At 51.8% G+C, this 27,842-nt stretch overlaps 2 protein-coding genes across 2 annotated transcripts; one reads left to right on the forward strand and one right to left on the reverse strand.

Annotated features, from left to right (window-relative positions):
- The first annotated feature begins 1,853 nt into the window (after window positions 1-1,853).
- On the forward strand, window positions 1,854-16,989 carry TGME49_202580 (ATPase, AAA family protein). The gene is made up of 18 exons (XM_018779214.1): window positions 1,854-2,386; window positions 3,451-3,574; window positions 4,113-4,204; window positions 4,768-4,958; window positions 5,674-5,851; window positions 6,332-6,430; window positions 7,087-7,206; window positions 7,755-7,885; window positions 8,646-8,898; window positions 9,316-9,453; window positions 9,775-9,948; window positions 10,759-10,876; window positions 11,517-11,770; window positions 12,259-12,382; window positions 12,988-13,244; window positions 13,709-13,881; window positions 14,382-14,502; window positions 15,265-16,989. The coding sequence occupies exons 1-18, from the start codon at window positions 1,931-1,933 to the stop codon at window positions 15,373-15,375; spliced, it is 3,114 nt and encodes a 1,037-aa protein (XP_018637394.1). The 5' UTR covers window positions 1,854-1,930; the 3' UTR covers window positions 15,376-16,989.
- Window positions 16,990-18,371: 1,382 nt separating this feature from the next.
- On the reverse strand, window positions 18,372-27,249 carry TGME49_202572 (ribophorin i protein; the record flags this gene model as incomplete). The annotated part of the gene is made up of 11 exons (XM_018779213.1): window positions 18,372-19,198; window positions 19,993-20,234; window positions 20,996-21,099; window positions 21,556-21,832; window positions 23,026-23,212; window positions 23,485-23,739; window positions 24,063-24,284; window positions 24,798-24,976; window positions 25,197-25,524; window positions 25,789-25,911; window positions 26,446-27,249. 11 exons carry the CDS (start codon window positions 27,247-27,249, stop codon window positions 19,040-19,042), a joined length of 2,880 nt encoding a protein of 959 aa, XP_018637395.1. The 3' UTR covers window positions 18,372-19,039.
- Window positions 27,250-27,842: the final 593 nt, after the last annotated feature.

A 27,842-nucleotide genomic window follows, 5' to 3' on the forward strand; every position in this document is an offset into this window, starting at 1 on the left:
CTGTTTTACAGTGGAAAACGTAAACTATGTGGAGCCCTGCAGCGGTAAAAACGCCGGAAAGGTTTGAACTTGTTGAGAATTTCGGAATGTTTCCTTTCCCCAACCGAGTTGTACCTCTCTAGTAATGGCATCAGGGAGTAAAATCAGCCTGAAGTGAAGGTGAGTAGTGTCTGAAGCATATATGTGGCGTGTCGCCGTGTTTAACTTTTTTCTCCAAAAAGGAAGACACAGGAAGAGTGTAAGTCGCCGCTCTAGAGCAGGTGCATGCCCCTTGCTGTCCTCTTTTCTTGCCGATGCTTGCTGAATGACAGCAACGCCGCGATGTGTCCCACGACAGGTACACTCATGCCGATCTGCGTAACGTAGTTTCAGCATCACGTTTTCTAGAGGCCAAAACAGACGCTTCCTCGCACGCCTTCGGGTGAACCTGCCTCACGTTCCTGCCTTTCTGTGTGCGGGGGTGTGGCTATTGTAGCAAGTTCTTGGACAGCCTTCGTGCTTGCCAGTTTTCGTAGATGGATGCAGGAAAACAAGGTTGCGCAAGGAGTGGGAAGCTTGGCGATTGGACCACGTAAACGTCTTGCAAACGAACCACAACGCGGGTGCTGTGACCCTCGTGGCCTTTTTGGTCAGAGGAGTGTGAACAGGAAGTTAATTATCCATTTTCTTCAGTTTCTCTCTGGACCTTCGTCTTCTGCCCTAGCGACCCATTCCGTTAACAACAGACCACGTACTCCAAAGTGACTAACTCTTGTACCCCGCTGTTATCCGGTTTGTTTTTTTCTCGCCCACGTCCACCTCCTTACTTCACCGCGCCAAACTGCCGGATGAGTAGCGTGTGAGCGGCGCCAGACATGACCTCGCTCGACGCCTACAGAACCCCAGACTTAGGTGAACTTGTTCTCTAAATTCTGTTTTTGTCCGGGTATGTAGGGGGAAAACGGTGAAGTAATGAAAGCTCGACCCATCTTGAGCATGTGCGTGACTGCCGCGCTCGTTCTATTCGGGCTGTCTAGACACCTGGTGATGGAACGCAATGGAAGGTCATCGATGGTTAACCCCGCCACTTCGTGACTTCACGGCTGAAGAAATGTTTGTTTCCCGACAACCAGCGCGTCTGGTAGCAGGACAAGCGCGGCAGTTTCACTTGTATTGAAGTTCGAGCACGCTGGATAGAAGGGGTTTGGCGGCGTGAACCCGTTGTAAGTTCGGTGTGCGCGAGGTTCGTCACGGTGTACCGTATTGAACCCTACTAGACCTCCACCTGTGGAGCTGCTCAGAAACCCCGCAAGCGCGGTGATTTCCCGTCAACCATGCCGCTGACGTTTGCAGCTCCTCTACCACGATCTCTCCCAGAACAGGCCGAATATGTTCGAAGAGGCGGTGCAGAATCTCGTGTTTGCCTCGGGTTTCCGTTTTCGCCAGTCGGCACAGATAACTGGCACGGAAGTTTGCGGCTCTCTCCGTCAGTTCCCTCCGCCCGTCTTCGAGCATGCAACGCTCGCACAGCGTCCGCGGCGGGTCGATCCTACACGTTCGGGCATCGAGGCGCAAGGAGCCACACGCGCGAGATGCAGATGCCGTGAGAAGCAGCCATCGTTTCTGGAAGTCAGGTTGGCGTTGACCGATTGTTCCGCGCCTCTTTCCCCCTTTCGAAGGGACTTTCACGAACTATTTTTCGAAACACAGCTTGGTTCGCCGTTGTCAAACTCCTTCGTTTGTAAAAGTCTCTGGCGGCGTCCGCGCTTCAGGGCGGTCATCCCGCTGAGAACAGCGGGGGGAGAAGAGGCCCCCCTCCATAGACCGTTGGTCTGTTTCCTCCGTCGTGTCTCTTCTTCCAGGGTTCTTTAGGACGGAAACGAGGTGGGGGTTTCTGCCGACTCGAAACCCCGGACCCAACCGGCCTTTTCCCCCTCTTTCTGTACAAACCATGACGCAGAAGCAACGTTCGTCCGCCCCGTCCTGCGACCCGCCTTGCCCGGGTCAGGCGATCCGCGCGCCTCCCGTCTCGTCTCATGCGTTATCCGTTGTTGCTTGGTCCCGAAACTCCTTCCGACCCCCCTACCAATCGCCCTCGTCTTACCCACGCGTTTCTTCCCGTCGTTCTCGGCTCTCCTCTGGGTTCTCGTCCCCCATGTTTCACAGACTGGTCTCCCCCGTTGTTCGGCTACTGCTCCTGCTCGGCCTCCTGTCACTGTCGCGTCTCCCGAGCGCCTTCGGCGCTCAATACCCCTCGGATAGTGGAAGTTCTTTAGGCAGCGGCTTCCCTCCAGGTAAAAATGGCCGTGGAAGCGACGGTTCTTCTGACAGCGGAAATGGAGAAGGTCCAGGCGACCTGACGCCCCCCGCGCTCCTCGACCGCCACAAACCCACGGCAACGAGACAGGTAGGTCTCGAAGGAAATCGAGGCGGAAGCATGGGGAGAAAAGGAAGGAAACCAGTCAGAAAAATAACTTTGGGAGTCACTGACGCCCAGGAAGCAAAGGAGCAAGCGGAGTCGCAGTGAGGGCCCTCTCTGTTTGGTTTGTGACGTACCGACGCGACGAACTCGACATCTGGCCCGGCGGAGGAGACGCTTCCAGAGACACTTGTCGAGGAAGTCTTGGAAAAAGAGTTAGGAGGGAAGACGTGTTTAGCATTCGCCAAGCGAAACAGTGAGCATGCATGCTTACCGTCATCTCCTAAGGTGGACAACTGCAAAGGAACAGCGGCAGTTCATGGAAACGCGGAGGCGTCGAACTGCTTTGGAACTTCGCGCTCTCTCTGAGAGGGTCAAAAACAACATAATGACGATGCCCCGTGCACTCATAGAGGCGCGGCAATCGGGGAGCGCGTACCTTGGAGAGACAGGGAAATCGCGAAGCATACACCAAGGAGACGCGAACATGCAGAGGGTAGACCATGCTGAAGAATAGAGCGAATAGAGATGAGGGACGAACGTGAGGGGGGACAAGAGCATGACTTGATATTGTGACACTTTCACAAACGTATTTCCGAGACGTCCGGATATGCTGGACAAAGGACAAAAACAAAAAGGAGTTCCTGTGAGGTTCGCCCCTTCCATCGGGACCGAAGTGAAGAAAGGCATCTGTGAAGGAACATAGTGAAACCCGGTGCCATGATAAGAAATGGCTAAAGAAGCTGCGTTCGGCGTTTCTAGGCTTCGCCCCGCCCTCTGATCAAGACTGGGAAGCATGGCCGAGTGAGAGAATACGACAACGCAGGGTGCAGCAAGCAGATTCCTATTCGGGGGATACACTGTGAGAACAAGATAATTGAATGAAGCGCGAAGGTGTCCAAAAGGATGCACACAGGCGCCGGAGTGGGCAACGGGCTGACGCTGTGACGCTCGCGTAGGAATCGAAGTCGCGAGAATTCCTACAGGCTCTCCTGAGACAGCAGAGTTTGATCTTCGACTGAACTGCTTGATCTGTTTCTTTTGTTATCCAGAATTTCACCGATGCCGCAAGCGATCTCTTGGATTGCGTAGAGCAGCTCGCGTGGATGCTTCAACATCCTGAGCTCTCACGAGTGCACTTGGTCGCTTGTCTTCTTGACATGCCCGGCGACACCAGTAAGTTGTTCTCTTTCTCTTTTTACTATCCATGTTTCATCGCTGTCGCCTCTTTGTTCGTTTCCGTATTGTCTCGCTCTGCGCTTGTCTTGGATCTCCTCTTCTTCTGTTCCTGCTTGTCCGTCAGCGCGTTGCTTTCTCTCTGCCATCGTTTCTGACGCTGTGTTGTCACTTTGTGCTTTCGCGGCACCTGTTCATCGGCCTGTTCCCTCGTATGTTGATTTTCCTGAACACTCTCGCGACTGCTTCTCTGCGATTTCCCTTTTATTCTTCCTTGTTAGTCTTGCCCGCTTGTTGCCCTTCCCGTCTACTTTGCCTCCTCTTCCTGGGTCCCCCCAAACTGCTCATCCTCTTCACCCTTTTCTTCGTCTGCTTCAGGACCCTGGGAGCCTGTTGGTTCCTCAGCGGTGGCCGAGAGTTCGTGTGTCGGATCTGTCCGTCGTTATCTGCGTCTGTATCTCTGCGTTTGCATGCGTCCCCCCATCCGCTCTGCATCCGTGGCTTGCCTGGCCTGGCTACTTTATTTTTGCCTGTCCAGCTGTGCCGACGGCCTTGGAGAAGGCTGGAGGCAAGTCTGCTGATCTACGCAAGGACATGCACAACCTTCTCATTCGCATGCCTCAGAGTGTGGTAAGAGTTCTAACTTAGTCCAGTCTTGTTTCTTTTTTTCCCCATTCTCTCAGCCGTATACCCGGACACGTTCTCCTATACCTACATTCCTTATATATATATATATATATATATATAATATTATATATATATATATATATATATATATATATATATATATATAATATCGATAGACACATATGTGTATATGTACATCTAGTCGTCCCTGCGTTTGTATTTATACCTAGTTTCGTTGTTCTATATCTTGGTGTACTCCTTCTTGCAAATACCTCCATGAGTTTGTACACATTCACAATTACATCTGTCCGTTGCTTCCACACTGTGGGGCTGATTCGTTTTCCTCGGCTCTTCGCATTCGTCCAATCTTCTACGAGCGGCTTTTATAGCTAGTCGCATTTTCACGTAAGTATAAGATGTGTGAATCCACGATAGGGCACCCTACAAAAGGTCAAATGAAATCAATCCAAAAGAATCGTTCGTCAGACCAGATGCGTAGTCTGTTCCCAGTAGTCAATGCATCGGCTTTTTCACTAACGTTTCTTCTCACCTCGTGCCTCTCTCAGACTCCGCTCTCCTACGGCGAGGCCCGATCACGCTCTGAGCTAAAGCGAGTCATCATCGACGCGTACAACGAAGCCCAGTCGCGTGGACATCGCCTCGTTGGTGTCCATGATCTCGTCACTGCTCTTGCGCGCTGCGACCGCTTTCGTGCTCGCTTGGCCAATGTCGGCACAGACGTCTCGGTCTTCCTCAAGTAAGGATCGACAGTTGGACGGCGAAAAACACAAGGAGCGACTCTTCAAATCTTCAAAGATAAGACGCTGTGCCACGAGTTCTCGCTTTAGGCTTCGAGAAACTTGTTTCACCCTCGTCGAATTTCGAAATACCTTCGTTTGCAACACAATACTCGCTTCAGGTGTCACAAATAGCAATGCCGTATACATCCACGCACATTTTCTTCCAATGTCTATCCATCTGATGCATAGCGATATATATATATATATATATATATATACATCCACATATATATCCGCATAGTCATATAAAAATATCTTCACATATACATGAATATTATTTCCATATAACAAATATCCGTATACATATATACATATATATATATATATACATATTTATGTCCATATATTTTTGTGTATGTGTATCTATCTATCTATCTATCTATCTATCTATCTATCTATATATATATATATATATATATATATATATAAGATGCGCAGCTCTAGACGCTTTTGTGTACATTCATGTTCTATGGCTGCTTGCCCGTTTGCAAGTTATCTATCTGTATGTTTGTATCTAGCGAAAGCGTCTTTCCATATGCATATCGATGCCTATCTTTGTCTCTGTCTAACTGTATCTCCGCGTGTCTATCTGACGAGTGATTTACCATGCACACATGCGCGGGCATCCGGGCGGACGGCGCAGCTTGTTTGTTCCTTTTCGGGTCTTCGCAGATTAGTGACCAGCGCCTTCATCGTCCACACTGAAGCCGAAGAGCGGAAAGCCACTCCGGCGCGCACAGGAAGCCAAGAGTGGATCAAAACCTTTGGCGTGGACATGACTGAACAGGCGAAAGAGGGCAAAATTGGAACTGTCACCGGGAGAGAAGCGGAGATCGAACAGATCACCTCGGTACGAAGCCGCAGTTTCCACGCGAAGAGACACATTCGTCAGTATCTTGAGGGCATTCACGAAGGCCGAAGAAAGAAAAATATACAGCTCACAACGTCCGTTACGACTCTACACAAGGAGCTCCACAAACGGAGGTCCATCTTACATTTACATGGGCATACATGCACTTCACTTGCTTATATACATATATACATATATATATATATATATACATCTGCATACTTGTGTGTACATAGGTGCATGGGTCTTTGGCTTCGAGGTGGTCGACGGTTCGATCCTTTTTTATTCACTTTTTCACCGGGGCTTGCATATCGTAGTCTGTTGCAATGTCGACACTGTATATGCATAGGGTTCGGCTCGCTCGTGTTCTGTGGGAAGCGTAAGCCTCTGGCTCATTTATTTATCTTTCGTCTACAGACTGGATGTTCTCATACCTGATGCAGTTCTGTGTATGCATCTATGTGGCTTGCGTCTTTTCAGGTTATGAGTCGCATGAGCAAAGCGAACTGCTTGTTGATTGGTGAACCGGGTGTGGGGAAGACGGCTGTCGTGGAAGGCCTGGCGAAGCGTATTGTCGATGTAAGTTTCAGTTGCGTCGCTTTGCGGAGTTCTGCGTCCCTAAAAGGTGCCATATGCCGTTTTCTTGGGCACTTGCATGCTTGGAAACTCATGTGCAGAACGCCGTGCTCACCTGTCGCCTCAGTGTCGCTTTCAGCGGGTTTGATGATGTCTCTGCGGGGGCCGAGTCCTAAGCGAGGGCGTCAAGCCTCGGTTCAGGGCGACGCCAAGCCACATACAAGCGATTGAAACCTGCGAGAAACTGTTTCTAAGAGACGCATGCAGATGTGTGAACATGCTTCTCAAAGGATGCATGCGTCTCTGTCTGCTTTGTGCATTAAACGTTTTGGAGGTAATTTACGCGAAGGATGTGTAGCGTCTTGACCTGTGTCGCGAAGAACGATTTGGGACCGTGACGAGCATCAGCCCAATCAGAAGGCTTGTTCACTGTCAGCCACCTTGCTTCGAATGTGCAGCGTGACTGAGCACCCTCACGTGAAGGAAGGAGGTCTACACATTCTGTCGACGTTGTTTGCCTAGATGGTATAAAGATGGTCTAGTTCAGAAAGGCTCGGCTTCCTTCGTGCCTGCAGCCGCTCTCCCAGAGTGTTTGTTATCGTCCAGATGATACTGAAGTTAAACACAGCATTCGTTTTTCTTGCATGTGTGCGCTTCAGGGGGACGTTCCGGACGCGCTTCTCGGAGTCCAAGTCTTCTCGCTGGACGTCGGATCTCTTCTCTCAGGTTCCTCGATGCGCGGGGAATTCGAGCGTCGCATGAAGGGCATTCTCGATTACGTAAGTTGAAGCTCTTCTGTGTCTCGGTTCGGTCTCCTAAACTGTATCAGCGCGTGCATGTCGAGCGAGCATTGGAGTGTACAGGTGACCGTTCTGCCATTGAAGCCGTGGGTCGTGACTCCATCCTATTTCCGGGACTGTGTGCAGATCACATGACGACTGTCGGTCGGAAGTCGCGCTTCTTCAATTTCCTTCTCTGTGTTCCATTTTTGCTTCACCAGTTCGGCTGGCACTTCGGTCCCGCACTTCTACTCCACCCTGACCTTTTTTCTCTCACGGATTTTCTGTGCTCTTCTTCACAAGTGTCACTGTGACTCGTGTATTCCTTCGTTTTTCTCGGTTGGTTCACGGCAAAACGTACGTACTTTTGGGTGTGTTGCGTGTGTATCCTCGCTTGTTGGTAAACTGCCACGCAGTTCTTTCCTGTGCACATGTTATCCTCGCGACTGCGTCTGTCTCGTGATCTACACAGTCTGTTGGAAGAAGTTAGCACATGCAGGCGGCACCGATGGGCTGCTGTTTCTCGATTGTTCCTTGGATTTCTTCAGCTCTTCGCCAGCGACAGATCAACGATCCTTTTCATCGATGAAATCCACACGCTCATGGGAGCTGGAAAAGCAGACGGACCCATGGACGCCGCAAACTTGCTCAAGCCTGCACTCGCCAGGGGGGCTTTGAGGTAACTTTCTCCCTCTGTTTCTTCTCATCGTCTCCTTACCATCCTCGATGTAGTCTCTTCGGTGTTTCACTGCTGATGCATCAGCTGTGCGTTTGCTTCGGATAAGCAAACGCGTCAACGAGTATCGGAATCCCAGCGAATTCTAACATGTATGCATCTGGATATCTGTACACTGCAACACACATATCTACCAGACAAGCGTCGTCGACTGTCTACGTCTGCATCGATGTATGTAGGCCAAGATAGACAGTTGCAGACAGACTGATATATATTCATATATATATATATATATATATGTAGGCAGAGACACACCTGCTCGTGTACGTGACCGCCCGCATATGTACATCTTGAAACATACACACTCAAGCAACACAGATATAGGGGTATCTCAGCTTGCTCTCGCTCATATGAATATCTATGTAAATCTATATACAGACATATGCATATGTAGGTGTATGGAGCGAGAGTGTGGAAGTACAACTCCACAGAAGGCCGTTTCTGCATGCGTAGGTGATGTGTGTATGCCATATGCGTAATCTCGTGGAAGGAATCCACGCGTGATGTCTGCATCTGCATGCAGACACAAGCTGAGCATGCGAGGCGCTGAAGCTTCACATGCTCCCAAGTGGTTCGTTCGCAAGCGCATTTTTCAAAACGAATGTTTCTTGGGCCGTTTGGTGTTGAAAGGGGAAGAGATCACTTCAGGTTCGGTCGCTCTTTTCTGCATGTGTCTTGGTTTTCTGGGTCTTGTTCCTCTCAGAGTGATTGGTGCGACAACGCGGGCAGAGTATCGCAAGCATATCGAGAGGGACATGGCGTTTGCTCGTCGGTTCGTCACGATTGAGATGAAGGAGCCCGATGTCGCGAAAACCATCACCATGCTTAAGGGCATCCGAAAAAACCTAGAGAACCACCACAAACTCACCATTACCGACGGCGCCTTGGTTGCCGCCGCCACGCTCTCAGATCGCTACATCAAGAGCCGTCAACTTCCAGATAAAGCCATCGACCTGGTAAGCAGCTGAAGACGTGCAGGCATGCTTTTTTGATCTTGGAAACGCATGCAGAAGCAACGGCTGCTCTAGCTCTCTAACTCTCTAACTCTCACGCAGATCTTTCAGATCATACACTTTTACTGCGTGAGGCCGTACACACACATGTGCAGGCACGGTTGGACAGATGTTTGTATCTATGAATGTATCGATCTGTATTTGTATGTATCTGCGCATGTACGTAATTGGATGCATACTACATCTGCGTATATACATGCATCTATAAATTTCATCAGTTTGGAACATATATGTATCTACATACATGCATATATATATATGTGGCTGGTGAGCCGTAGGTTCTTATGTGGACGAGGTAAGTTGAGTTTATGTTCTCTGGGGTTGCAGACTTTTGCGTTTCGTCGATTACGTTGTGCTCAGATCGATGACGCCTGCGCCATCAAGAAAGTAAAGTCTCTGAGGCGCCTGATGAACGAACGCGCAGCGAACGAGGAGAAAAATGACAACGGCGGAAGCGGCGACGCATCAAGTTCCGCGAACGGCGATGGAGAGAAAAAGGTAACTTCACGAAGAAGCGCAGAGCGTTGACAAAAAAATAGGCGGCTGTCCTCTCTCGATACAAGGATGTTGTATGTGCCTTGTCCACGCGTACACATAGCCACAAGTACGTACACATGTCTGTATGTATATGTCGACATATTCCTCGGTGTGTGTGTCTGGCAAAAAACAAGACGCAACTTCGTTTGTGTGCATCTGTTTACTTCTCCTTCTCTGTACATCCCCATGCACATTCTAAAGACTTTACATCTGCAGCGTTCGGCAGGAGACGACCACAGTGAGGATCTGAACAGCTTGTCGACAAGAGTGCCTGTTTCTCAGCGCGACGACTTGGAAAAGCTCGAGGCAGAAATTGCAAAAGAGGCCGAAGACGCTGACGCGCTGACGGATGCAGACGTGGCTGATGTCGTCAGCTTGAGAACGGGCATTCCGGTGAATAAATTGACAGAAACCGATCGACAGCGCCTTCTCAGCCTTCCAGCAAGCCTCCAAGCGGTAAGCGTAAAGGACCTTGCGACGGAAGTGAAGGAACTTGTAGCCGCCACAGTTTAAGGAGGTCGTGTCTCTTTACAAGTGATCCGCGATCCAGGTGTATACACACCAAAGTGTACAGAAACGCTGAAGAACCTACAGGATGCGTCCATTCACTGTTTTGAGCTTCCGAACGTTTGAGAGGTTCTCGATGTATCTATTCTTTTGGACGAACTGCCCTTTAACACTGCATTCGTGGCAAGAAACCTTTCTTCAGGTACGTATGTACCGCTTTCCATAACTGTATAACTCAAATGGAATGTAGAGAGGCGTTACAGCACTGCTCCTGGGATACTGAGAATGACTTCAGTAAACGCTGGTCTGACTCTCCGCCTGTCGTCTGTCTAAAACCTCCAAAGCAGGAGTATCTTTGAACATGAGGATCGACATGTCCGTGGCGCTACAGGCCTCGAGAGAGAAGGGGAAGAGAGGGATGTTTTCTGGGTGTCTGTGCAAAAGCACGGAAGAACGCTCTGGAGCTGCGATATTGGGAGGGGGGCCATGCCGCTTCGGGATCTCTGCCCAGATGCGATTTTTCCTTCACCTTTTAGAACGTCAAGAGAACAACCTGGAGCCGTCCCTCCGTTTTGTTGCTTCTGCCTCGCTTCTGTGTCTCGTGCTCGTTTGTGTTTCCTTTGTTTTTGTGTGCCCTCACGGATTCGCATCTTTTCTCCACATGTCTCAGAAGTTCGTCAGTTTGCGGCATATCTGGGATGCCTCACCTTTTGCCGGATGTCTTGTGTCGATGCGTCTCGTCTTCTCGGTTTGCCGCAGCAAGTTATCGGACAAGAAGAAGCCGTGGAGGCAGTGGCAAATGCCATCATTCGCTCCCGAGCTGGTCTCGCTCGACGCAATGCTCCCATTGGCACTTTCCTCTTCCTCGGATCCACAGGTAAGCTTCACTTCAGCAACGTCAGTCCTTTCTATGCCTATATATATATATATATCTGTTGGTATGCGTCTCGACCGTATACAGAGATGGGCATTTGGGTCTCTGTTTACTTATGTGTGTATATATATATATATTTATATATATAACTTTATTTGTAAGATATACATGTGTATGTATACGGATATATGTTCAACGGAATATATATATATTTATATATATATATATATATATATATATATGCAGAGTGTTTGTGTGTGAACTGTCAAGCTCTTCGCCTGCTTGATCTTCCGCATGGGGCAGTTCCACCGCCGCGGCAGGAAGGAAGGGAGGCCTCTAGAGGCCTTTTGGAGTCTTGTCTTTGCCGTTGATGTTGTACGCGTTTCTCCTCTGTCTCTCCGCAGCGTCGCATGTGGACGTTGCTTGTGAGTCGTCTCCGTTCCGATGGCAGTCTGTCAGCAGCGCTTGGGTGCGTGTCTCGACTCTTTCTTCCTTTTTCCGATGGTGAATGCGGTGGCGGCTCCCGGCGTTCTTCGCCTGTAACTTGTCTTTTCGGGAAAGTTTCATGCGGCCACTGGACTTCCGGGAGTCTCCCGACTGTGGAGTTCTGCGCGGAAGCGTATGTCTCCCTTTTCCTTTGCAGGTGTCGGAAAGACGGAGCTTGCCAAGGCGCTAACTGCGGCGATTTTCCACGACGAGAAAAACTTGATTCGACTGGACATGTCGGAATACTCCGAGCCCCACACTGTGGCGCGCCTCGTCGGAAGTCCCCCCGGCTACGTGAGCCACGACGAAGGTGGACAGCTGACGGAAGCGGTTCGTCAACGCCCTCACAGCGTCGTTCTGTTCGATGAAATCGAGAACGCCCATCCCAACGTCTTCGCGTATCTTCTCCAGGTGAGCGCAGGCACCGAGAGCTTGTCGGGACGAGCAGCGCGCAGCAAACGCGTATTCACGGGCGCTTCTTGCTGAGTGTGGGGTGTTGCGCGGAGGCTGCGCTTTGGGGGTCAGGTCCGCCTGCTTTTCCGAGAAAGAAAAGAACCGAAGCAGAGGAGACAGCAAGGTCACGGAACACACGAATCGGAAAACCTGTTCTTCAGAACAGGGACCCCACGCTGCCTGGAGCCTGGGAAGTCGAGGAACGGGAGGAGAGGTCGAGTGGATCTGACGTGAGATCGCTGAGTGCTTCACCCAGACGACTGCGACTCTTGTTTGTGAGTTTGCCAGTTCAGGGGCTTCCAGAACTGTCTGGCTTCGCGTTTTGCGAGAGGAGCGAAGAAACTGCTTTCCTTTGAAACCTTGAACCGAGGAAGCGGCTCCGTCATCTCGACACACACACACACAATCGTCTCACTGTCTCCTGTCGCCGTCTCCTTTCTTCGCAGCTTCTCGACGAAGGTCGCTTGACAGACATGAGAGGCATCACAGTGGACTTCACCAACTGCGTCATCATTGCCACGTCGAACATTGGAGCGAAACATATTCTCGCTGCCAGCGAAAAAGCTGGAGGTACGCAGACGCGGGTCGCGAGAGGAAGGCAGGCGAATCGAACGACAGAGAAAAAACAGCTGCCAGACTGTGTCATGACAGAGGAAAAACAGCTGCCAGACTGTGTCATGACAGAGAGGGGAACGCAGCTGCTGGGCGAGGGCGGGCAGACCAGGGACGACCGACGAGGTGCAGAGTTGTGCGAAGCGAGGCAGCACGTGAGGTGTGGGGGTCGAGAGACATTTTACTTTTTTCATTTTTCAGAAAACGCCTGGACAGGGCTGCTGCCCTGTCGCGTGGAGTCGAGAAATCGAAGAACGCCGACGCGGCGCGACAGAACCAGCGATGGGTGGATGAGAGAACACCCGTTTTCGGGAGAAGAGGAAGCCGAGGACTGTGGGGAGAGACATGGCCTCGTGGAGACGCCAGGCCATCGATACGAAGCGGATCGGGCCGCCGTTGCCCCAGGACGCTCCGGGAGGAAGTTCGTCTGATTTTTCTCGCTGGTTGTTTGTCGCGAGTTGGTCGCCCTTGCTCCCCCGAGCGGCAGTTCCTGCCTGTGTCTGCCTGGGCAGGTTGTTCATTTTGCGTCTCTCCGTTTCGCGTCTCTGGCACCTTTTTTTCAGACGAGGCGTCCGGCAAGGTCACGATTGGTCACTTTGACAGCGAGCGCCAGCAGCTGGAACATATTGCAGACGCGAACGCAGGAGCCCAAGTGGCAGAGGAAGTCAACGGGGACAAGAAAGACTCCACCAGTCCAGCTCAAGAAAAGGCTTTGGCGCGAAAGAAGGTGGCGAACTGGAAGACTCAAGCCAGAGCAGCCGTGCTTGCGGAAGCCGCCCGCGTCTTCAAGCCTCAAGTTCTCAACCGAATGACTGTTATCGTAAGTCTCGCGTTCGTGCGAAGAAACGACGCTTGTGCATTGCGTGAAACAAGAAAAGCACAAGACCGACAGTGGACCTGGAGCCCTGGTGCTCTGGGCAGTTGACAAGCTGCGCACAGACGCTCCCCCTGTGTTCTTCTGTCCGCAGCCGATAAGAGCTGTCGCGAATGCCATGTCTCTCTCCCTTCGTCAGTGTCGCTCCTGTCTCCTCTGCTCGCTCGGCTTTGCGTCCACCTCGCGGCGGTCTGCAGGCGCCTGCTTGTTTGTGGATGTTCTGACCCATCCTCCCGCAAAGATGCAAAGCGAAGCTGTGTGTGGAAGCCTCAATGCGCGCTCGCCTAGGCCTCTACGGAGCTGAAGAGAAAGAGAGAACTGAAGAGCTCTGGAAATCCAGCTGTGTAGGCATGTGCGTCTTTATGACATTTTGAGTCCGGGCGTCCTTCTTCCGTGTGGCTTGTCTGCAGATCTTCGATCCCCTTACACCTCAAGATTTGAAGCGCATTTTCCGCCTCCAGCAAAAAGGCTTGGCAGATCTGCTGTCAGAACAACGCATTGATCTGGTCGTCGAAGAGGACGCAGTAACTTTCGTCGTCGAGCGCGCGTACAGCCGCCATTTCGGAGCACGGCGTCTGAAGAGGTGGGCGTCCCTCCGCGACCGACGAGGCGCATGTTGACAAGGCGAGAGAGCGGAACTCGCGAAACATTTCTCTGCATGCGAAACAAACCGAGACACACAGCGACGCGACGTTTTGCGAGTTGGACAGAGGGGTCCCTCTATCGCGGAGACACTCCGTCCACCCGTTTGCTGCGGCTTCTGGAGACACTAGAGAGGGCCGCGCGCATCTGTCTCCAGTGGTCGCGCGCATCTGTCTCCAGTGGTCGCGCTTCCGAGCCTCGACTCCCTCTCTACCACAGACATGTAGAAAACGAGCTACACAGGAACGGTCGGGGTGTCATGAGCTTCGACGCACACGACGGCTCCTTCGCGAAAGGCGGCGCCGCAAGTCTCAAGCAGAACACAGCAGCTGAGTCAGGTGGGAAGGCTTCTTTCGGGGAATCTGGAGACAACGTCATGTCGCTTTTGTCCACCCAAGAGACATTTCGCTTGTGCACGCCTGTGCTCTGTGTGGCTTCCAGATTCTTCGACAAGAACATCACGGGGCGTCTCGCTCCGTGGATTCTCTCCGGCTGGCTGCGGAGTGGCATGATGCTGCGAATCATCGTATCCAAGACTCGGAAGAACAGCCTTGAAGCGCATGTGCGTCGACCCTCGCGTTTGCGACCTGCATGCAAAACCGACTCTCTCTGTGTCGTGGACAGGTGTCCTGTTAGTCTGTTTCGCGTCTCCTGAAGGCTTCTTCTCAGCGCGACTCTTCGCACCCTTTCCACCTCTGCTTTTCGGCCAGCCTCTTACCTGCCGCTTGGTGCTTCCTAGTCTGGCTGCCGTCTGCTCCTCCCTGCCTCTCCATGCATGCACCACACGCAGCATGTTCCAGAGAGAGAGCAGAGGTGCCTGCCAGTGAACTTTAGGACCCTTGCATCTATATATATATATATATATATATATACGTATATACATATATATATGTATATGTATATATATATATATATGTATATGTACATATATATGTATATATATATATATATATGTATATATAGTACGAAGCGCCAGATGGGTATTTGACGTCCGATTGATGAAATACGGTTTAATACAGAGCCGAAGAGTGTGTGCTTATTGGAGGGCTCAACATCCCCCTCAAAACAATCTGAATCTAGGCTCACGACTTTTGCTCGAGAGAAATGGTCCGTTTCTCGGAAGTAGAATATTGCCCCAGCCGTCTTCCTGCGCTGTCATCCTTCAGCTTCTCCGTGATGTATTCCACGCGTGAGTGCCCCACTGTTTTCAAAAAAGATTGTTTTGACTCGATGCTTTGTCCGTGTGAAGGTCCAGCAGCCAGGCTGCTGTCGCGTTTTTCATATGTGGTTTGTGGTATTTTTCTGTGATTTCGATTCGTTCCAGATTTGCGACGTCAACTCCCGGGGCAGATGCATCAAGGCGTCCAGACGCGCGCGTCTCCTCTGCACCGTCAAGGTTCCAGACCCCACCAAAGACGCAGAAGATCCTTTGTAAAAAGAATGTTTCCAGCTCTTTGCGTCCTCCGTTTCATCTAAACAAGACTGTGTGGAAGCCACACGTCGAGGTTCCGACCGAAAGACAGGCAGCGCAAAGAAAAACGAGAAGAACGCGGAAGCAGAGGGACAGAGAGAGAGAAAGCGGAGGAGAGGGAGACGGACGAAAACAGCAAGACGAAGAGACAGCGACGGAGAAAGAAGGTGGGGACGAAGGAGAGAGAAGGAGAAAGACGGAACGACAGAGAAAACGAGGGATACAAAAGGAGAGCGATAAGAGGAGAGAGAGAGCAGGGGAGACAGATCAGGAGGGTGAAAACGAGGTGGCGGGAGTGAAAGCGAGAGAAACAAAGGGAGAGATGGATCAAGAGAGATGAGGAGAGAGAGCTAGAAACAGAGATAACGAGAGGAGAGTCAGCGTCTCACTTTGGAGTTAAGCGATTTGTTTTTTGGCTCTGCGGTGAGGTGCATGAAGTGCGATGCAGCGGAAAAAGCAAAGAAGTCGACACTCGTTTCATTAGAGTTATGTTGATGAGGGGCTCCAGTGAATCCGCGGATTCGAGGGAGACGGCGGGCAGACGCGGCGTCGGCGTGTCTCGACAGGGACCAGCGTCTTTCTGCAAAGAGGTCAGAAAGACGGTGGGAACCTCCCAGTGGCTTTTCTGTACAGAACAAACGGGAGTCGGTGAGAGCCTGCAGACGCCCGCCGATGCAGGTGTACGACAGGGAATCAGCTGCACTGGACAGGCGAAAGAAAGCCGTCACGAGAGTGGAGACCCAGAGAGACAGATTCTCCAGAAGCCACGGGGTCTCTCTGCATCTAAAAACCGCAGCTGCGTTCTTACACCTGACTTCCGGATCGTTTTTTTTCCGCGGATACCGCAGACTGAAGAAGCGACAGAGGGACGGAACGAGGGGAACGAAACAGGAAGTCAAGCAGAGACAGAGAGAAGGTCAGACGGGGCTGGGGGAGGACAGAGACAGAGACAGCATCGCGAAGCGACGCGAGCAGGTGTGGAGGCATTTGCGCTGGAGAGAAGGCGGGAAGCTTCTAAGGTTTAGAAACGACTTGCGAGTTGGAACAGGTAGAGAAGTTTGCGAAAGTCTTCGTTGCATTCCTGCCGCTGTGGTGAAACCTGACAGCAGCCGAATCCGGCGTCTTGTGCCCTCGCGCGGTCCAGGTTTGCCAGTTTGTTGCACCGTCTTGTGAGCCCCATGTCGGTGTCTTCGTCGAACAATAGAATTCGCAGTCTGCATAGCGTAGGGAAGCACGAGTGTGGTATGTGTCTTGTCCACTGAGAAGCTCAACTGAACGGGGCGCTTGCGCCTTGTCTCGTGGCAACTTGCCCCGACGAAAAATTTAAAGGTCGTTCTAGTCGTCTACGCGGGGATGCTACGCTCGTGGAAGTGAAGGCGCCTGCCTCCGCAACTGACGCCGTCCATTTTGGTTGTGGAGGAAATCCAGAAAAGACGGGGACGCGATCCGGATCCCAGAGAAAAGCTCGCCAACATGCGCGGGACTCTCAGGCAGCGCTCGGTGGGCGTCCGAGAGAAAAACTACTCTTTCGGTCGTGCGAGCTATGCATGCACGAGGAAACTTGGATCCGGTAAACACACTCACAGGATCTAAAACGGGAAACCGTTTTCGAGAAGGCAGATGAACCACCGGGGTGGCGCATGCATCTGATGTCGGAACTATGTAGCGGTGTCGATATCGACCTCGAAACGTATGCAGAAACAGGAATCACACGAAGAAATGAACACACTGTCGAATCCGAGAGAAAGCAGTCAAGCAAAGCAAAGGGGCGGGAAGCTGCAGTAAAAGACGCCTCCTGGTCAGACACGATCGCGACTCAAAGGAGTTGAGAGCTCCTTGAAAATGCCCCTAACTCTTCATCAACGCCAACGAGATGATGCACTCGGCAAAAAACCCCTTCTACTAAGGCTGATTCACGCAACCACCGTTTGGTCTGTGCATATATATATATATATATATATATATATATATATATATATATGCATGTGTGCACCTGTATCTCACCATCTGAACAGGTTTCCTCGCATGTGCAGCCGTATATTGATGCGTAGGAAAAAAAATCCAATTGAAATCATGGGCTCGTTTTCAACTTTAATTCATCATCTTCCAGCAACGCCGGATGTCCAGGAGTGTGCATGTGCATGTCGTCCAGTTTAAGATAGACGAGGGAGCAACCCAACTGGAATTTCAGTCCAGAATGTTCACGGCGTCTTGAACTTGCCTGAAATGGGTGAGTTGCGTTGAGAGTTGTTGAGAGAGGAACAAGTGCTCGATGTCGAGGAGTCTCTCGGACAATGGCTCCCTCGTCTATCTTAAACTGGACGACATGCACATACACAATCTCTGGCATCCAGCTTTGCTCAAAGATGTCGACAGGTGAGAGAGTCTGCTTTTCCTATCAGCAGTCATCGCGAAAATGAGTCTCTGTTTTCGCAGAGGGGGGACACAACGCCAGGGATTCGTCTTCAGTCTTGTGTGGGTGAGGGAAAGCAACGAAGGTTGCTGCCACGGCGCCTCTGCATCAGAGTGAGTAAAAGGATTATTTTTTCCACCCATGCCGCGTGTGAGGCACAAACGTACTGCAGAAACTACCGCTCTGGGGCTAGAGGAGCCTTGGCCGTTCAGTCTCAGCGAATGTGGAGAAATTCCATCTATGTAGATGGGTGGAGACAGACACAAGTGCCTGCGTGTGTGTGAACGCGCCAACGCGGTTTGCGTTTAAATGAAGGATCAAAGAGGCCGCAATCTTTTGCCCGTGAACTGTATGCAAGGGTACCAGGAAACGGCCATCTCCATTAACTATTGCCTATACAAGAATCCATAAAAGTTCCTGGATCTGGATCCGCACCCCTGCTCCCTGTCAACATATACATACATATATACATATATACATATATATATATATATACATATATGTATATATCTACGTGCATGTATATGCACATTTGGAAAATATAGGTCTACATGCGCGTTTCTCGCGTGTCTCATGCAAGAGGAAAAGCATGACACAAGCTGCATTTCTTTCTGCCTCATCCCCTCCCTTTAACGCGGGGAAACATAGGGAAAGGAAGCTCTCTATTCCACGTCGAGATGCGAATTCAGCGAGACGAGTCGAGACACCATTGTCCTCCTGGGTCCGCTCGTGCTGTGACAGGTTTGTCTTTTCTCGTCCCCGCTCTCTCCTAAACCGTCGAATCTCGCACTTCCCTTCCACTTTCCCCCTTCATACCGACGCAGACGAACGAGGTGACCCCACTGGGATATTAACAAGGCTGGAAGGTCGTCCGCTCAAGGTTCGCTTCTGCATGCCTATGCACAAATCTATGAACATATATATATATATATATAAATATATGTATATATATGTATATATATATATATATGTACATGTATAAACGTGTATAGACAAATATGCAAAAGAGCGAGATGTTGATCAGGAGTGTGGAGTTGAACTGTTGTGTCGGTGTGGAATGAAATCTCGATCTCGCCATCTGTCCTTTTTCGCGCCCTACGCAGAAGCCTGTCCGTCCGACTGCAGCGCCTTTCTTCGCAGCTCCAGATCTGCAGAGCAACTGGGGATGTGTGAGACGAGGCGCAGGTTGTGTCTTGCCTCGTTGCTCGTTCGATTCTAGTCTTCTTTCTTTGCTCGTTGGAGTTCCTGGACGGCCCTGAGATCCGCACTCTCGACGACAGGCTTCGCTCGCCTTTCAGGGTGTCTGATGCGTTGAAGAAGTTCTGAAGCAGCCAGGTCTGCGCGCGCCTGTGCGAGGGAGACTTTGCGATTGTCCTGAGACACAAAGGCACAACGCGCGGACGCGACAGACCCCAGAACAGCTTTGTGTCGGACCAGAAGCAGCGACACCGACGCTGAGGCAAAGACGTGAGATAAAGCCGAGATCAGGTGAACGCGCAGATGCGTCACGTCGCCTCTCGGCCGACGATGGCGTCGAAGTTCGCAGCCAAATGGCCAGTCGAAGAGGCAACTGGAAACGTTCAGAGACAGAGCGTGAGAGTCTGCGGAAGTGCTCAGAACTGGATCCCTGCAGACTGCCCAACACCAACTCCGTGGTTCCCAACGAAGTCCAGCGCTTTCACGGCAGAACCACGGTCCACAGCGGGGATTCCTTCGAAACGGCCAGACATAGTCTTCGCTCGTTCACCACTCTGGATGGAGAGGCGAACGGCTGCTCTGGAAACGAGAGAGTCAGACGCCTGCACTGACGAGCGTGGAAACCGAGAACCGTAGGAAACATGTTTTTCAACTCGAGAGAACACAAGAGACTGTCGCCAGGTTCGTGCTTGTAACGCGAGCTCGAGGTTTGCAGAAAGTAAAACGAAGTCCACGTTTCGTACGCGGTTGATGGAGACGATTGACACTCGATAGAATGGGTTCACCAAAGGTCGGTGCATGCAGAAGAACCGGCGGCAGGAGTCGCCCAAGGGACGTGGAGTGTTCAATGTGAGAACAAAGATCAAAACGCGGCAAACGCGCTGTGTGCGTTTGCTTCTTTGCGGATCCGACCAAAAAGACGACAACATCGTGAAAACATATCGTGTGAGCGTTGTCTTCACCCCCCTTACGTCTTCCAGGTCCTTCAGACAGGTGGCGAGACCCTCGACGTGGTGTCTGTACACCTGAAAGCTCGCGCGAAGTCCAGGGAAAAACTGGGCTTGCTGTTCCTTGTCCAACAACTCAAGGTGTTTCTCCAGCGTTTCGGACGCGCGAGCCATTCGCGCCTTCCACTGGGAGAGGCCATCTCCAGAGTTCTGTTCACGCGACGAAGCCGAGGCACGGAGTCGGTGCATGCCCTCGATGAGGTCGTCTGCATGCACGGCACAAGCCGAGAGTCGCATGATCCAAAAAGCGAACAGAAAAAAGACAAGAAAAAGTGGAAGAAACGTGGAGTTCGCCCAATCCACAGAAACACCCGTGCAGGGGGTATGGAGAAAAAGCGAGGCGAGGGAGGAAAGGGAGAAACGCTCAAGGGAGACCAATCCTTGCATGCATGCATCCATGCACAGACAAAAAAACGGGACGTCCTCAGTCTGGACAGGGAATCGTCGGCTCCGTTGGTGCGTCTGAACTTCCACTTTGTTAGGGAATTTCAAATGGCTGGTGCACACAACTCGCGGTATATAAGGACAACCTCCCTCGAGAGAGAGCACCGTGATGCGAACGCAAAAGCCAATTCAGCGACGAGTTCATTCCAGAATGCAGGACTCGCACAGACAGGAACATGCACAGGCAACTGCAGCGACGCATGCATCCCGTCCACTCGCCTTCCTTCAATTGGCCTGCACGCGTCTTTCAGTTCGAGCGCATCTACTTCCACCTCTCACCTTCTCTCATTAACAAAAAATTCAACTCGTCTTTTTCTACAAACATAGGTAAAAGTACAGATACATATATATATATATATATATAAATGTATATATGTATATATATGTAGATATGCTTATGTGTGTATAGAGAGAAGTAGTTGTAAACACAGACAAGGAAAGAATGTCACATGCAGGGCGGATGTGTGTAGACGAGTGCATGCGTTTGAGGAGTCACACGGTCCAGCTCGTTTCTCGAGCGTACCTGAGCTCTGGGAAATTTCTTCGAAGACTTCAAGAAGGTGACGCATGACTGACATGGCCGTCTCCTCTGTTTCCTGCTTCTCTTTTTCTCTCGGACATGCGATGCTAAAGAGAAAGCAAATCATCGGAGACAGTTCTCAAGTGTCTCCACAAAAACGTCAACACCGATGCGCATGCATGTTTATAGATGTGTATATGCGCACTCGGGCGTTCTTGGATCACTGCGTCGAAATGCAGATCTCTCCGAGTATTCATGGTTATGAAGCAAATGTGTATGCAGCGTTATGAAGCAAATGCGCAGTGACATACGCGCATGTCATGTCCGTTGTTCGTACCACCCCACGGTGAACGGCTGCCTGCGTCAGTTCGAATATACGCGTATACGAATCTTCCCGTTCGCTCGTCGGTCTGCAAAACGCAGGGCGGTGGAAATAAGCTTGGATATGTACGCATGCATGTACACATGTATATCTGTATAATAAGTGGGTTGCTGTTTCCTTGGTGCGTTTCCGGATGCGGAGATGTGTGTGGAACTGGCGTCTGTTGTTGACGGAGTCTTACGAGACTCTGAGTCTTCGGGAGAGAATAAGGAGGAGGAAGAGGACGAAGACGAGCAGGCAGATTTGAAGTTGTTTGAAGACCTCGACAGCGAGGAAGGGTGGATAGTCGTACGAGACCTGGACTTTGAACTGCAGAATATTCCTGTCTGGCACAAACGACGAAGGAAAGTGAAGCTTCAGCAGAGGCCTGAAAGTGAAGACGTCGAGCCATGAGTGCAGCTTCTCGTTCACGTTCCAGTCGACCTTCCTCGGCGACGTCACAGTGACGTTTTGCGCTCCTGAAAGCAGCGCGTCGGAGGCCAGACTGCATGCGCGGTTGACACTCAGCTGCGACTATGCACAGGCGTCAACGGTGTTTCTCTTTCTGTCGCATGTTCGGTCGTCTCGTCTGCCAACACAGATCCGCAACGCCCTCTCGCGGGAGAGTTTCACACTCTACCGACAATCGCGCTTTCTGCGTGGAAAAAAAAAACTGGAGTCCCTAACATCAACGCCTAGACGCGTCTGAATCTCTCACCAGTCCAAATACAGAAAGCGCTTCGTCGCCCACCGAAAAAAGAAAAAACATTTCGACTCCAACACTCCACTCCGAGGAACGCCCTCGCTACACTAAGGCGAAATAAAACGAAAGCAGACATCCAAGCCATGCATGCATCCTTACACCTACACTCATATACAAATACAACGATTCATATATATATATATATATATGCATATACATATGTCCATATAGATATATATATATATATATATATACATTTCTTCATATATATACATATATGCATGTAAATGTATATATATATATATATATATATGAGCATGTTGACGGATATAACGTGTATAAAGACATCGATGTGTACAGACATATATTGAAGTAATTTGCAGGCATTCGGTGGACTTTGTCTTGTCGTTTTTGCGTTGATGCAATGCGGGGAGTCGACGCAGCCTCAGAAATATGTGGACACCGCGTCTTTCAGCCACCAGTTCACGTTAGGAAGCGCATGAGTGCATGAGCGGAGAGCGCTCCCCGGAGGCTCGGGTGTGACAAAGAGAAAGTCGTTTTCAGAATTCAGAAGAGTCCGTCTTCCTGTGTTAGTCAGCCGAGTTCGAACACAGCGCGGCAAACAAATGGCAGCGCCTTTCCTTGTTGACGTGGAGAGATCGAACAAAGCCTCCGCAGATGCAAGTAAATGTAAGCACATAGACATATACACATATGTAGATATGTTACGGGTGTCGAGAGAAGTTAAAATCTTGATCGAATATGCTTTGGGAACTCTGCAGAGAGACGAAGTGAGAGAATACCCTGCGCGCTCCTTTCATGAGGACTGTACACACCGACAGATGACTGCAGATTTGACAAGATGCCGTTTCGCAAGACACACACCGTCCGCTGTGGAGAAAGAGCTTCAGAGACCAAGAAGACTGGTGGAACCTTTTTTGAGATTCAAGAAGCGAAGGGTATACCGACCTGAAGGGAGGGCAATGTTGAGGAAGACATCCTCGGTATAAATGTCCCTGAAGGGAGGCGCCAGAGTCAGATTGAGTGTGTACCGATGCGCGTCTGCATGTTTGACCATGACTGTTCGTGCTGGCAAATTGTACTGAACCTGGAAGTCGGTGTTCCAGCCTCCAAGGAGAGGGAAACGAGGATACAGCTGCGCCACACAGAGTTCGACAACGCGCATGCGGACACCGGAGAAACTGTCTTGCTCTTTGTTTACCGGGAAACTGTCTTCCTGAGCGCTTGTCGCTCGTCTCAGTCTCCTCTCTCGCTCTCTCGTTCTGTCTCCATGTCTCTCGTGTCGCTCCGAACATCTCTTTCTCTCCCCTTTCTCGCTCCCTTCGCCTCTCCTTCCTTTCTTCTCTCCTTCCTTTCTTCGCTCCTTCCTTTCTTCTCTCCTTCCTTTCTTCTCTCCTTCTGGAGTACCTCCAGTTCCGTGTAGATCGGCTGGGCCTCGGGACCGACGCGCGCCGCTCTCGTGGACGAGACGTTTCCGATCTGGTCGAAAACCTCGAGGGAGAACGCCCGCTTCGGCAGCGCAGCGACGAGGTGTGTGAGCATGTGAGAGGCCGGAGGCTCGCGCGGGTCGTTCACTTCGTCTTTCTTCATATGCCGCGAAAAACGAGGCGCGCCAGGCTGAATCCCCTGCAGTGCTGCAGCCGTGATGGCGTCGTACGATCCCTAAAACCACACCCAAATACGGAACTACACGCGCACATAAAAGTAGAGATATCCACATACGCAGGCATACCTACATATCTATACACATATAAAAGTATGCATATATATATATATATATATATATATACATATGTAGAGACGGAGGGACACCGCGTCGCCCGTCCGAGCGAAAGAGAGGAATGGGCGCATGTGAGCGTGATGGCGCCTCTAGGAAGAGGGGACAGGTTCATCGTCTGCAGGAAAGGGAGCGTCGGATCCCATCGAGAAGTCATGTTCATCGAGAAGCCGAGCGGTGGTCTGGTGTGTCTTGTGTTTGTGTCTACCTCGAGTTTCGCCGCGTCGTTATGGAGTCGATACCACTCGTGGAAGAAGATGTTGCCGAAATGCGAGACCTCAACAAATCTCTCTGCCGACAGAAAGTAGCCCAAATGGAGCGGCAGCGGCATGTGCAGCACGAACGGTTGCCCGACTTCGAACGGCAAAGTCGGACCAGGCGCGACGATCATCCACGGACCGTCTGGCTGCGACTCCTGCTTGAATCCGTACTGAGGAGGAAACCACAACGCGAACGCTCGACGGTTGAGAGACAGCAAACGAACAGCGACTCGCGACAGGGAGGCTCCGCGAGCGAGAAAACCTAGGCATGGACAGGCACACGGAAACTCGAGACAGAAGCAAGCTAGGAAGAATGAAACCTCAGAGGGGGAGCGGGACTCGGAGCACTGCAGAAAGAGAACGGAGAGGAGCCAGGAAGGCGGAGGACGACAGGGAGCAGGGCGCCAGGTCACCGCATGCAGCTGCACAGACGGATCGCAGCAACGTCCTTTCTGACAGCGCCGGGGACTCCTCCGCGAGGGAGACGCAGGCAGGACTGAGCAACGCAAACTCTTTCACACATCTCATCCGTTCACGAGGAGTTGCCATGGGTGGGCTGCAGATCAGATCGACGGAGACCGCCTCCCCTTCGAGACAGAAGAACTCCCGCAGCAACCGGCAGAAACATGTCACGGACAAACCAGCGCCCTCGAGTGTGCCTCCTGCAGCGAGAGTTCGCCTACTTTCTTCATGATGCGCGTCGCTCCTGCAGGGCCTAAAGAAGTCCCAGGCGCCAACGCAACCGCAGTTGAACTCCCGTGGAGGACGGGATACGGCGAAGGCCAGGCAGACGTCGAGACGAAAAGAACAGACTGGACCGCGCCCAAAGGCGCCGCTCGCGGCACTGGGCGATACGCGCGTCCTGCAGACAGCAGGCGCAACCGGAGAGAGAAAGTGGAGGCTGCGAAGCGAAGAGTACGGAGAACCATCGAAAATGGAAAGACACAACCACGCGTTCAAACGCCACCGTCACAATCCCTTGGTCTCGCCTCGTTGTCGGTCTTTCTCTTGAACTCCTTTGTCCGTTCCTCTCTGTCTCGGTCTCGGTGTCGCCTTGTTCTCGCTGCCTCGTGACGTCTCACCTAAGATGTAGGTGATCTCGATGTGCGTTCTTCCTTGAGGCTCCAGCGGCTTCCGAAGATGCAACTCCAGGAGGAGAGGGCGGCACTCATCTTCCCCTTCTTCTCTCGTGCTCCGGGCCAGATCGTTCGCGCCGCTTCTCCCGCCAGAAGGAGAGTCTGCAGCGACGCCCGCGGCGACCTGCAGCGCCTGGTCGACTTCTTCAAAGAGGAGGGCGTCGTGTGAGAGAGAAGCAGGTGTGTGCGGAGAGAATGACGAAATGCGGGGACGCTCTGAGATGGCGTCAAAGGAGACAGTTTGCCCGTTCTGTTTGGCTGCCATCCAGCCGACCTGAAGAGAGAAGAAGGGGAAGCGAGACGCATGCAGTCGAAAAACGAAAACCACAGAACTCCAGGCTTCTCGGGTGGCCGGCGTCGCGTCCTCAGCTGCCCTGCATCCGTCCACGCTACTTTATCTTCCAGCTTTCTTTTCAGCTCTTTTCTCTGCGTCGCCATTCTCTCTTCTTCTGCGTGACTCGCCTCTGTGGCGGCTGACTCTCCCCTCGTCTGTATCCGGTCTTTCCCTCTCCTCTAGGTCTTCTCTGTTCTCTCGCACCTGCACGGCCTCGTGAAAGGGGAGGAGAAACGCGAGGTTCTCCACTGCAGACGCTCCATGATTGGCCACTGTCGTCCTGATGGTCACCTTGACTTGCCGCTTCATGTCGAGGCGCCGTTCCAGCTGAAAAGTTCAGAAATCAAAGCAGCTAACGTACAGCGTCACTGAAACGTTTGAGCGTTTGAGCAGGGTGGACGCCAGCTCGCCGAAGACGACGGGGGCGCAGGACTTTCATGAGCGAAAGGGGAATAAGAAGAAAACGCAACAGCGCGAACGAAACGCGACTAGACGCGATGGCCAGAAGGTTACGTCCAGGACGCTCTTGAGCGAAGGAACTCAGCAAAAATGTGACAGCGAAAGATGCATTTTGTCTCGCTCGTCTCTCTCTGTCGCATGCACAGGCACAACCACCAGACCAACGTGGAAACAGCCTAAAAGAAAACTCAAAAATCCGCCCCGCTGATGATCTCTGGGCGCGAAGGAATGGCAAACACACCAGCGAGGGAACGCCAGGTGTGCCTGGTGAAAGTTCCACCTTGTTTCTCGTGTGATGCAGAGCGGCCTTCGACAGCTTCTTCGCAGACATTTTGTGTGAACCAGCGCATAGTTCGACGAGTACCTTCTGCTCCGGCCGGGAAGACGGACGAAGAGCCTCACCTTTTCAATCACGACTCCCGTTTTCATGGCCTTTTCAAGGATCTCGGAAGTCTCTTCGCCTCTGCGCCAAGTGTGGCGGGAGCTCGTCTGCTTCGTGCTCTCCCGCAGCCGCTCGCCTAGCCTCCTGAGAGCAGCCAAGCCGCATGCGCTCGCGTCGACAGGGTACGGGAGAGGATGGTGGAGATCTGGACTTCTGTGCGCTATTTCGAGGGAATCGAAGCGAAAGTCCTTCGCCTCGGCAAGCAGCAGAGCACCCAGTGGACATGAGAGCGGCCAGGGAGACGCGAGACGCAGGAGAAGCGAGAAAAGCCAGAAGAGAAGGAGAAGGAAGAAGACGACAAAGAGAACAGGAGTTGACCCACGGGGCTGTCGGGAGCCTGAAGGAGAGCCGGCAGGGATCGACGGCCGCCAAAGAGAAGAGGGGGAAATCCAGAGAGAAACGCGAGAAAGAAATGCGTGCATACATAGCGTCGGCATCGAAAGAGCGATTTCCAGTGCTTCATCACTGGGGTCTGAGGCGGTCGCCACAACAGCGTTGGCGACGTCCGGTGCGGCACCCGTCGCTTTGCCCTTTTCTCTCCAGCGGATGCCTTGGACCCATGCGCCAGCTCGATGAGACGCGAAACCTGCAAAAGGGCAAGACGAGGAAAAAGAAGAAGACGGCAGCGCGAACGGCAGCGCGAGCGGGAAGAAAACGGAGGCAAACGAAGAGCCGAGGGGAACTGGCACAGGCGACAGGCACCGCCAGGTCGCAGGACTCTCTGGAGCGGAAACCGGAGACACCCGCGTCGAACCAGTCTCCATGGTGTCTCTTTGTGGGGAGAAAAAACCAGGAAGCTCTGAACTCTGAGTCCAACGTGTAGCGCCTGGACTCCCCGGAAACAGCTGACAAATACTCCTGTCTCCGCGAGGACTGCTTCTGAGAAGAAGCCTGCAGAGGCGCCTGTGTCGGAGGTGAATCCTACCAGATTCTCGGCTTTGACGATGAGAAAGTTCAGAAGCTGAAAAAACGCAAGACTACAAGACGCGTGAAGAATAAAAAACAAAGAGGTCTCGGAAGCAAACAAGCAAACAACGCGGCAGCCTGCTCGGTGTGGTGTGCAGAGAGAAAGCGGCTCTGCCTCCACAGATCGCGACGAAGGGAAGACTCGAGGGACGTACCAGCAGGTTCTCGCGCCCCTCGAAACGAAAGCGGCAAACAACAAAGTGAAGCAAATGGAAACCGACCCTCCTTGCTGCACCCGCGCCGGTGGTGCACACCGCTGTGCATGCATTGCGTTGACGACCGGCAGATGTGCAGAGAGAATCTGCATGTGCTGGCGTCGGCGAGAAAAATCGGGAAACACCGAAATCTCTGACGCCATGCGTCGCGAGATCTCGAAAACGCAAAACAAGAG

This window comes from Toxoplasma gondii, chromosome VIIa (assembly GCF_000006565.2).
Source record: "Toxoplasma gondii ME49 chromosome VIIa, whole genome shotgun sequence".
NCBI classification, from domain to species: domain Eukaryota; phylum Apicomplexa; class Conoidasida; order Eucoccidiorida; family Sarcocystidae; genus Toxoplasma; species Toxoplasma gondii.

What these genes read in the sequence shown, in the direction of transcription:
- TGME49_202580 (XM_018779214.1), top strand. Translation starts at nt 1,931, where the DNA reads ATGACGCAGAAGCAACGTTCGTCCGCCCCGTCCTGCGACCCGCCTTGC. An exon ending in CAGATAAAGCCATCGACCTG is followed by an intron (nt 8,899 to 9,315) that starts GTAAGCAGCTGA and finishes CGTTGTGCTCAG; the next exon opens with ATCGATGACGCCTGCGCCAT. An exon ending in AGAACAGCCTTGAAGCGCAT is followed by an intron (nt 14,503 to 15,264) that starts GTGCGTCGACCC and finishes GATTCGTTCCAG; the next exon opens with ATTTGCGACGTCAACTCCCG.